We start from the raw sequence: 11423 nt of genomic DNA, 5'->3' as shown, positions 1-11423 counted from the left end.
GCACAACATCACATGCAAAGTGGTGCAGCAGTTTCAGGGAAATACAACAATGAGAAATTGTTTCAAAGACAGACAAAAATAATTAAAGGCCTTGTAAGTAACTTGTTTTCTTTACTATTTTCAACAATGTTGCATGTTGTATCCCCGAATATCTTAGCAATACTTATAAGAATTACTGATAATATATCGGTAATCAGTTTTTGACATTTGAAGTACTCATATAATCTTATAATGTTATAGAAGTTGTAATATGATATGGGTACCCTATTATATAGTCTTGAATTGGAATTGCAAATGTTAAAAACTGGTTGTTATATGAAGCACTGATAGTGTGTTGTTGTTGAACTACATGTCTCCGCATTTGTTCATATATGAAGCACTAATATGTTACTGTACCATGATTGATATATTGTTGAACAATATATGTCAGCAATAATGAATATATTGTTTTTTTTGTTGTGGTTTACAATTAGTGAAGTGGGATCTTAATTATATGTATTGTTATGTGCTCTGATTAATCTAAAATAGGTTACTAAGGAGGTTAGGATTGTTGGGGATATACTCCATAGTGAAATAAGGACTGGCATGGAAACAATAATTCAAGAGATTGTTCATGGTGGGTTGAAAGGTAGTATGGAAAGTTCAGAGGTTGAGGTTGTGAAAGGACCTAGAACAAGGGGTAGAAGTTTTGAAGTTCAGGGTGTGAAAGGACATAGAAGAAGGGATAGAAGTTCAGAGATTGAGGTTGTGCAAGGACCTAGAACTAGAAGGCCAAGGAAGGCAAGCAATGCAGATGCTGATGCTATATTGAAAACACCAACAAGGTCTTCATAAGTAAAATATCTTCTAAGAGAAACTTATATTTCAAATAGCTACCAGTTGCTAATAGTCACTACATATGAACCTGTCAGTTTCAAAATTACAAAATGACATTACTTCGATTCACAAACATATAAAATCACTATAAAAACTTTGAATATCCCAAAAAACTATAATGTGAATTATGATGTGAAAAACATAAGTCTTCATAAGTAAAATATCTTCTAAGAGGAACTTGTATTTCAAATAGACCAGTTGCTGATAGTTACTACATATGAACCTGTCAGTTTCAAAATTACGAAATGACATTACTTCGATTCTCAAATATATAAAGTCACTATAAAAACTTTGAAAATCCCAAAAAACTATAAGATGGGCTGTGATGTGAAAAATATAAGTCTTCATAAGTAAATATCTTCTAAGATGAACTTGTATTTCAAATAGTCACCAGTTGTTAATAGTCACTACATGTGAACCTGTCAGTTTCAAAATTATGAAATGACATTACTTCGATTTCCAAATATATAAAAACTTTGAAAATCTTTACTTTGATTCCCAAATTACCCAATTACAAAATGGTATTACTTCGATTCCCAACTATAAAAACTTTGAAAATCCAAAATGGTAACGAACCGTCAGTAATTGTACAGGAATGTATCAATAACTTTCTCATTTACGCTCATACAACATGTTGGCCAACCCTCACCTGCAATGACCTTTTCGAACGTCGACAAGCTGTGTGTGACCTTTTCAATGACGTCATAAATCTCCACATCTTCCAATTGATGAGTCCTAGTTGATTGTTGATAAAGCGGACCATCTAGTAAACAAAACGTTCATAATTGTCAGCTACAAAAGCATGTACATACAGTTACCATCTTCAACATTGTTCCCATCTTGCTCAACATTCTGTAGGGCAATGTGACCCCATTTTATCTACCATCTTTAGCATTCTTCACCTATTGCTCAATATTTTGTTAGGTAATAATGTCCACCTCCCATAAAGTAGCTAACATATATATGTTTTGAAAATAACTACTATATATATATTACATCCAAGATAAACTTATTAGAAAAAAATATACTAAAACAACACGAGCTCAGAAGTCAACAAATATCATATATACATAACAAACAGATTCCTCAGTATGTACGTAACTCACTCAAAAATCAACAAATTAAAACTTAGAGAAACTTTAAAAAAAAATATTGAAATAAAATAATCACCAATAGTTTGTAACTCGATCACAAATCAACAAATTGCAACTTATAAGATAATTTAATATGCCAAAAAAAAAAAAAAAAAAAACCAATCACCACCAGTTCAATACCAAAAATCATATTAGTTGTTAAGATATTATATGAAAATAACTATCATATTCATATATTACATTCAAGAAAAACTTTACACAAAATATATTAAAAAAAAAACATAAGTTCACTTTCAAGTTCTTTTGGAGCACATATTTCATGATCATCATATCATTTTTTGTACAACTTCTAGTGTAACTAAACTAAATGATGGGTTAGTTTACCAATTATTGTTGAAATAACTTTTACACATATATAACTAAAGTGAATTTTTATAGATGACTAATGAAGATATAAGCAAAACCAAACAAAAAGAAAACACGAATTTTCTTTTTTTAATTCATGTGAATTATAAAAAAATATTACTAAAAATGGAAAATATAATTGGTTGTGAGAGATGAGTTATTCAATAAAGAATATAAATATATGTGAAATGAAAATGGAAAATTGGAAAATTGGAAAGGTGAGTGACAAAATAGGAATTAAAAGAACTAATAAAGATAAATGAGAGTAAAACTTCTATAAATATCGTAACAATAAGAACAAAATCAACATGGAAAGGGTATACACAGCAATGGAAATTTAAACAAATCCAAAATCAACTACGTAAAACAAACCCCACACTACCTAGAACCAAACCGACACTGAAGACAACAAAACAAAGTTTAAAACATGTCAATAAATAATGAGAACTATACCATTATCGGATTTATGTTGTTGTCTTCCATGAAAAATCTTAGAAAAATTGAGAAAGAGAAGACGATCAAGAAGAAGTAAAAAAAACAGGAAGCTTTGGAGTTTTGTAAAAAAAAAAAAAATTGAGTTTGGCACAAAAATCGAGATAAAAATTGTTTCATGTCCGTACAACAAATACTACGAAAATGTTGCTGATAGTAGACCAGTAAATTGCTACTTTCTAGTTTCCACAATAGCTAATTGTAATGGTATAAATGACTACCACAATTTTTTTTATGTAGGTTAGAATTCAACGGTCATAAATTGTTGGTACGTATCGCTAAGAGAATCTAACGGGTAACTATAACTGCGCATGTCAACATCAAAAATATAAATATGAGAGAGAGTGTGACAGGAGGAGAGAGAGAGTGTTACAAAGAAGGGTAAAAGGATAAAAAAAAACCGTTGAATTGGTCAAAATTAAAAGGCATGGTCGGTTGGAGCACAATGTGCTTTTATTATGGCCGAATCAGACAATTACCCAAAGGAAAAACGAGAGGTGAGAAAGCAAAAAAAAATGCAACAAAACTGAAAATCCAAATAATCTGTTTCATAGAAAATTTTCACAAAATAGGAGGTTATATTTAGAAGTTAGAAAAAATCCGGGCCCAACCTTGTCTTAGGCCCCCAAATTTAGTAACAGGCCTGAGTGCCTGACCACACTAATTAAGTGGGGCCTCATTTTGGTAAGAATTTTGGGCTTCCAATGTGGGGCCGAAAGTTGGCCCAATGATACCTAGGCTCTCAATTTGGTCACAGGCCCACAAAAGAGTCCGACTTCCGATTTAACGGTGAACACTGATCGTAATTTATCTGATCACTCTCGTTTGGCAAATAAAGATCGGCATAATTGTATCCTGTTTATCCACAAAGAATTGGGTTACAGCGTCTTTACCTTTGAATCACATTTTAGGTTTGATCCGTAAGCTCACCTACTGTATTAACACGAGGCTCATCAATTTCTTCAAAAACAACAAATTGCAAGTATTGTTGCATGACCACTTTAAAGTTTTGGTCAAATATCAACTTTTATCAGATCGTGACCTTTGATAGGTAATACCTTGTTCATTTTGTATCACTTAATATCGTATTCATAGATACGTAGGTCAAAGATGGCTAATATGGTAAAATCACAGTTCAAATTTTGTGGCCACAAGCGCTAAAATTGGGGCATGACCATGAAGCTATGTACTGGCAAAACGCATATGAGAGTTAAAGTTGAGGCATTGCCGGATTGGGCATCTACATCACAACATGCACTAACTACACACGAGAGCTATCAGTTATGTGGCTTGCGATTAATAGGGAATGGGGCAAATTAATTAATGAAAGGTCATTCTCAAGATTTAATCAAGGAATTCAGACATGTTTCACCATTTTTGCTCTTGTTACTTCGATATTTTAAAATTTAGTAGTAGAAACCGATCGAACATAATCATTTCTTTCAAATCATCCTAAAAATCTGACCATCATCAGCTCTTTCATTTTCGTCCATCTGTCACTCATAAGTCACAAGCTTTATTCGTGCCGCTAGCGACAGTGTGATAACTTAGTAACTTACACAAAGCAGCTGGTTGTCGAAAGTGTATTCGCATTATTGCAAAATGTCTGAGTGCTCAAACTTTTCACCCAGCCTACATTTAGCAATGACTGCTTTTACTAAACAGTTAAATGCATATAAAATCTCATTAACGAAGAAAAATATAATAATGTTTTACCACCAAAATGTTAGAGAGATGTTTATGTAATCTATGATGTCAACCTTCATGCAAGGCGGTTTAAGGCAATCGGGCCTAAACAAAGTTTGAATATGGGGCATTCTAGTATTAATATATACCAATAAAATTGTTACATTTTATAGATTTGTTTACGTTATTATTTTATATGAATAAAAACCTTATTTTATTTAACAAAAGAATTAGAAGATAACAATTATTGTAAAAATTGATCCCAATTTTTTTTTTTTTTTTTTTTTTAGTCATCTCATAAACTTGAAACTTCAATAGATTTATTTAATAAATAAATGCACAGGACAGAGAAGAAAAATTCTATACCAAATGAAACAAAATATATAGAAAGAGTGAGGGATTATAGGGGAAAACCAAAAATGACAAAAGTAAGATAAAGATAAAGTTGAAGTGTTGGCTTCAAATGCCTCGCTCATATTTGATTATTTATTATAGAGTGATAAAAAAAAAACTTTAATAAATTATAGAGGGAAGTATGTTTCTTTTGTTGGAGAAGGCGAAAGTGCAAGGAAAACAAAATGGTTTAACATGAGGTTCTAGTTTCTAATTTTCTAATGTAAAAAACGTTTATCTAACGGATTAAAATAAATAAAAAATAATAATAGTTTATTTATTTATTTATTTTTGTTAATAAAGCAATAGTGAACAGTAGACTAAAATATATTGGGGGCCTCTTCGACTACGAGGCCCTAAACGGCTGCTTATTATGCTATGGGGTAGAACCGCCCGCCTTCATGGCTCTCTTTATATTGGAGGCACCTGGCCAAAAGTACTTGAGGTTTGTCTGGTTTTTTCTTCTTTTTTGAGAGTCGGGGACCTCTTGTCTTTTGCATGTACCTGATGGTTTTTTTTAGCCGTAGTTCTTGTTCTGGATAGAATTTACCTGTAACGGCTGTAAGAAAAAGAAGCATTTGGAAGAATGTGTGGGAGGCTGGGAGCTTCTCTTGAACAGATTTCGGTGATTGGGCATTTGGTCCATCTATCCAGCATTCCCAATTACTTATCATATAATCTAGATTCTTTTGCAAAATTTGCAAGGATGAAAAACACCACCGCGTTGTATTCTATAATTTGACGTTTGCAATTTCTATGCAATTTTCAGAATTTTTTAAGAAATTGAGTCTCAAATTGTACATTTTGATTTTTGATATTAAAATTAAAATTATTATAGTTCAAAATGAAAGAAAAAGATGATTTTCAGCTGAAATGAGGACAAGACTACAAGAGTGCATTTACTGGACCTAAAATATTTAATGGTTTCTACGCAAAGAAACAAGAAAAGAAACAGACAATTTTCTTCGATACTAGTATAAGCCAATTGCTGAACAACAATAAACTCGTACGGTTGTGAAAATGAAAAGGAAACTAAAAACAAGCCGATGGACAAAATTTTCAACAGTATCTTATCTTTGGCTTTTTTTTTGGTTCTTATATTTGGATTAAAAAGGCACATTCAGTGAAAACATAGCTATTGTTTTCTAGCTAGTCGACCAACTGAAAATTATGTGAAATAGTTACAACTTACTAGTTTCCCTGAGACATGAAGCAAGGACATAAAAAAAAGTGAAGAAAAGTACTAATAACCAAAAATCGGTTACCGTCTCATTTTGGAGAGAATGTGAGACATTGCGCTACAGGACGGATTCCTTTTATGGTTTTATAGTTTGTAAAAAACCAAAAATTACATTACGATATTAACATTGCGATAGTGATCAGATTGATCGCTAACTGTCAAATGTATTTTGGCATTGTTAGTGATGATTTGCAAATACATACGTCTGGATTTAAAGTACCTCTATTTTGGCTTTGGAAAGTTTGAAATCAACCGACACATTTGCTGATGCAGTGACAGTGTGACACTATGTATGGGACACTGGGAAAGTGGGACCTAATAATTTAGTACTCAACAATCAACATTGACATTTCGACCAATTTTGGTCCTGACTCCTAGCCTAGGTTTTCAATAGATGGTTAATCATTTTCGTAATAACAATAGTTATAATAATCAGGGGATCCCTATAAACATAGCGATAGAAATATATGATGTTTGTTTTAGTATTTCATTTCACGCAATATTAAGACAAGATCACTTCGAAGACCGTTATGTTAGACAGTATTTATCGTTATTCTAGAAACCCGATATATTGACTGATTCCAATATTTCAGCGTTTGTTGTTGTGTGGTCAGTTCATAAAAAAAAAAGCTAAAGAAGCAAACCCACGAGACCTAAGGAAATGGGTGGCATGAAAAGCATTCAAACAGATCAGAGAAGATAATTAAAGCTTTCATTACCCACTTGCTAACCAAGTTGCAACTGCATGCCCATCTCATTCAAAACAAAACATGAGAGCTTAGAAAATAAACCCACCAACTTGCATTTCTTTTCAGAACAAGTTGTGTTATTAAAAGCAAGTTGCAGAGCAACTATTGATTCCCATCAAATAATGAGTCTTCTTGTCCAACATGCAATGCCAAATAACTTCATGCGCCAGACCGTACTCAACTTTCTAAAGATAGACCCCTCATCCACTCGTCTAGCTCCGCTTGAATGCATTCGATATTTTGTTAGACAAATAAATTTTGACGTACACGATGGGCTCTAACAAACGCAAAAGCAGCCTGATCGCTTCAAAGCACTTGGGTTGAAAGTTGGATATAATTAGGGGAAAAATGTTGAATTTTTTTTTTACAATTGGCAATAAAATAGCTCCCCAAGTATTGTTTGGATGTTGATTGAATAATGAGTCCAAGAGGGGTGATGAACATAGCTATTATTGTGATTTTGCAAGTTGTGACAGCCGCACGAGTATGCTTATTAAAATAAATTATACAAAAAATTGTACTATGATTTGTGATTATAATTCAAACAGTGCAACTTGGCCGACACAGCTGCAAATATTTTCCAGCCGAATGAGTCAATGTACTCACCTAAGATTCCACGCAGTTTATTAAATGTACTAGTGGAAGTACATATATACAACTTGAGTCTCATACAACTTGTAGGCTTATATAGTTATATATATGAAAAAAAAAAATCTTCTTATTCTACTTTTGTTGAATTGAAATTCAAAATGAAGTACGCATGCCATGATGCAATTAAATGAAAAACTTCAACAGAATAGAATTACAGAATTTGAAATTGGGGGAAAAATAAGAACCCAAATAAGAACGTACAATTGAGTTAGGTTAAAGATATTCACTACAAATTTTATTTGATATTTTCATTTTCTGTTCGGTAGGAACGCACTGATGTTCTTCATTCAGAAAGTTACTCAAAAAAGGAAATGTACATTGAGAAAACTAACTAAATTGAAACAAAATTATGAAATAAAATATGTCACCCCTAGAGATATTCCTAGAAAACTATTTTCATTTTCTGTTCTGTCAAGAATGTACATTGAGAAAACTAACTAAATTGAAACAAATTAAGAATGAACCAATTTTTCTCTGGAAAATGGAGTTCCATAAACTAACACATTTTTTTTGAATTGGCAAGTATATTTTAAATAAGATCAGTAACTCAATCCGATGGAATGCGGGCAGGTTCGAACCCATACCTCTAATATCATTACCCAAAGATCCGATGGAATGCGGGCAGGTTTGAACCCATATCTCTAATATCATTACCCAAAGATTTTACCAGCTAACCTAATTGGCACCAGCCTGCATTGTAATGCATCTTGCTGAATTGGACAGTGTATAAGATTAAAGAAGTTTATTTCATTATAACATTTAAGATTCATATATGTATGTATATAAAGGGAATAAAATGCTATGATGAATGAACCAAACATAACATACAATTAATAAACAAATTTCCTTTCTAGTATTTTTGAATTACACAAAAACCCATAGGTAAGTGAAGACAAGATGATATTCACAATGGTGCAAATCATTATTACATCAAGAACAAAAACAAAAATAGAAAAGAAAGAAAAAGCTAATTAAAGCCGTGACGAGGGACACCAATATAACGTTTTGGTACCAGTCCAATTGCTTCAGTAAGCCAAGGCACTACACATTTGAAGCAATTCATACTTCCAAAAACCACTATGGTCGTTTGATCTCACAATTGTAAATCACAGCGATCTATTCCGTTTCACGGTATTTTCAGCAATTTGAGCTAATGACTGAAGATTACAACGTACAATAGTGTCAACAAACACACAAGTATCTTCTGTAGTATTACCTGAAGGAATATCAACAACATACGATTCAACAACAACCGTTCCTAATCCATTAGCGGTTGGATGAAGAGTTGTAACTGAACGGTAATTTGCAAGCCGGTGATCACCACCAACTACACTAAAACTCAAAACATGTCTTTCATCGTCGAGTATCTCGAGACGTTCAGTGCTTCTTGCAGCTGGTAATCCTGAAACCACATGAATTTCTCTTAATGTACCAACATCTCCATCACCTACAATTACATTGCAACTTTTTACAAAGTGTTTGTATGCTTGAGGGTTGTCAAAGCGACGTACTACGGACCATACGGTTGATACGGGTGCATATATGGTTTGGACCACGGACGAGCGGCATTGGTTTGGTCCGGCCGATTGTGCGTGGTATCGCGCTACGTTTTCCGGTAATGGAATTGTGCATGATTGTTGAGTTTGTTTGTTGGTGGTGGTGGTGATTCTATGGAGTTGGAAAGATGATTTTGGAATTTGTGAAGGCATTTTTGTTTTTTCTGGTCAAGATTGTTTGTTTGTAATTTGGTTACGGAGATGAAAGGTTTGGGTTTATGGGTTTTTGGTGTTATTTATATAGAGAGAAAGAGGAGAGTTAAACGAGAGAGGTGTGAAGTTGAGAGGGAGAGGGGGAGGGATGGGATGGATTTCTTCGTGTTGGTTGTATTAAAATTCATGTGGGGTTAATAAAATAGAGCTAGTGGGAAGTTTTTGAAGTTACAATATTAGGCCTAGTCCTGCTTCTTGTCCTTATTGTATACTATTACAAGTTCTAAATATCTTTTTGGACGAAATACAATTCTAATTTGTTGTATACATTTTGCACAGCTCCAATTTTGCTATCATAAAAAACTTATGCCCTTAATAAACCCATAGTTCAGCAACCCAACCCTATGAAATGTGAATTTAATCTATCTCAGCCATTTCTTGCCATTTGATGAGCTCTGTTATGTACAAAAAAAAAATCAAGATAACTTTTAACGATGCGGTGATGAATGATGATGCTCTTATATTTTAAGGATCTTTTAATTGAATAGTATTCGGAGCTACATCTAATTTTTCTGATTTTTTTTTTCCTGAAATGTGACTAATGAAGAGTGACAATATCGTAATATTACGAGGACATTGGAGTAGTTATTTGGTTTAGTAGAGAACAGGAAAAGACGTAGTTAGCAAATCTGCAAATGGACGACCCAGCCACTTGAAAGTTGAAACCTGCGAAGAGATGTGTGATCGGTGGATAAGGATAAGAAGCATCCTTTAATTTTTTTCCGTATTTCAGGCTTCACAATTTTTTTTTATTTCTAATTGTTTTGAAGGGCAGATATAGACAAGTGGGCGTGTAGGAGTAGAAAATTTTCTCCATTTATCCCTATAGTGAGGGGTTTCTCTTCACATTACCCTAACAACGACAAAGAACTCTTGACTCTACCTGGTTCTAGTACCAACTTTTCCTTCTTTTACTTTTTACAATTTCCACACGGCCCAAGTTGGTCTTTTTTTTTTGTGGCTAATCCACACAGCCCAAGTTGGTCTTTGAACATCACATATATTTTTAACATGTTTAATCACACCCACCAACTGCAACTACTTGATCCTCAAGCAAGTGGTCTTTTTCTATCGGAAAAAAGAAGAAGAAGCAAGTGGTCTTCTAAATATGATCATCATGTCTAACTGTCTAAGTGACTAAGTGCTTCCTCTCTAGCATGGTTTCTCCATAAATATCATCGTTTTAAATTTTGAATACACTTTGAATTTGAAGATTCTTTAAATTAAATAAATATCGTGCGGCTTTAGCTGCGAGACTACCTAGGTCCCCTCCACTTGGTAAAGAGTTTAAACCCACTCTTAGGGCATCTCCAATGGAGAGTGGAAAAATCCACCTCCACATAGGCGTCATTAGGATTATATACTCTAGAGAAATCCCAAATACATAAAGTGTATATTTACTATTTGTGGCTATTCTAATGGTAGGTGGAGGTAAATGTGTAAAAATAAATAGCAACGGATTTAAACTGTCACAGCCCATTCAAAATAATGTAAAATAACAGATTTGGTCCGTCGCAAAAGCTTAAAACAAATAGTGGTCCACTTTCAAACGTCATTCAAAGCAACGTCCGTGTTTTTAAGTTTAATATATCACTGAGCGACGGACTTAGACCGTCGCAAACAGAAAAATAAAGCTTCAAACGTGTGTTGAAGTGACGTCCGAGTTTTTAAGTTAAACAGACGTTATTTTAAGTGATGTCCGGGCTTTTTATTAACTAATAGCGAGAGGGGGAATTTCTCACCCTCTCTATTATCTAATACACTATTACCTACGGTATAACACTTTCATTGGAAAGAGTTTTTTGATATTTAGAGTGTAAAATTTCCACTCTATACGGTTTACACCCCCCATTGGAGATGCCCTTATACTACACCACCATAAGCAAATAAGCAGGTGGCTTAGATGTTGAAAGCAAGATGGATAAGAGCAATTTACAAACGAGACGAACTGCTGGTGTACATCACATACATATCTGATGCTGTAGCAAAAAAGGGCTAGTTCTTCATTGAGCATTGGAGTCACCATCCCGGCTGGCCAAGCTCATTGCCTCTCTAGAGTGTCATTTTG

General features: G+C 33.6%; 1 protein-coding gene and 1 long non-coding RNA gene across 2 annotated transcripts; both read right to left on the bottom strand.

Moving 5' to 3' along the window:
- Nucleotides 1-1216: 1216 nt before the first annotated feature.
- On the bottom strand, nucleotides 1217-2933 carry LOC147489997 (uncharacterized). The gene is made up of 2 exons (XR_015200741.1): nucleotides 2829-2933; nucleotides 1217-1639 (listed from the first exon to the last, which is right to left on the bottom strand). It is a non-coding gene; the product is annotated as an uncharacterized LOC147489997 (long non-coding RNA).
- A 5483-nt stretch (nucleotides 2934-8416) lies between these two features.
- On the bottom strand, nucleotides 8417-9450 carry LOC147489996 (abscisic acid receptor PYL4-like). Its single transcript, XM_086572177.1, has one exon. The coding sequence runs from the start codon at nucleotides 9293-9295 to the stop codon at nucleotides 8693-8695; it is 603 nt and encodes a 200-aa protein (XP_086428303.1). The 5' UTR covers nucleotides 9296-9450; the 3' UTR covers nucleotides 8417-8692.
- Nucleotides 9451-11423: the final 1973 nt, after the last annotated feature.

The sequence above is a fragment of the Coptis chinensis genome, chromosome 7 (assembly GCF_015680905.1).
Source record: "Coptis chinensis isolate HL-2020 chromosome 7, ASM1568090v1, whole genome shotgun sequence".
Lineage (NCBI taxonomy): Eukaryota > Viridiplantae > Streptophyta > Magnoliopsida > Ranunculales > Ranunculaceae > Coptis > Coptis chinensis.
Note: the sequence above shows the minus strand (reverse complement) of the source record. Positions and strands in the feature narration are given on the sequence as shown.

Bases quoted from the DNA above. Each gene is read 5' to 3' on its own strand.
- LOC147489996 (XM_086572177.1), bottom strand. From the start codon at position 9,295: ATGCCTTCACAAATTCCAAAATCATCTTTCCAACTCCATAGAATCACC.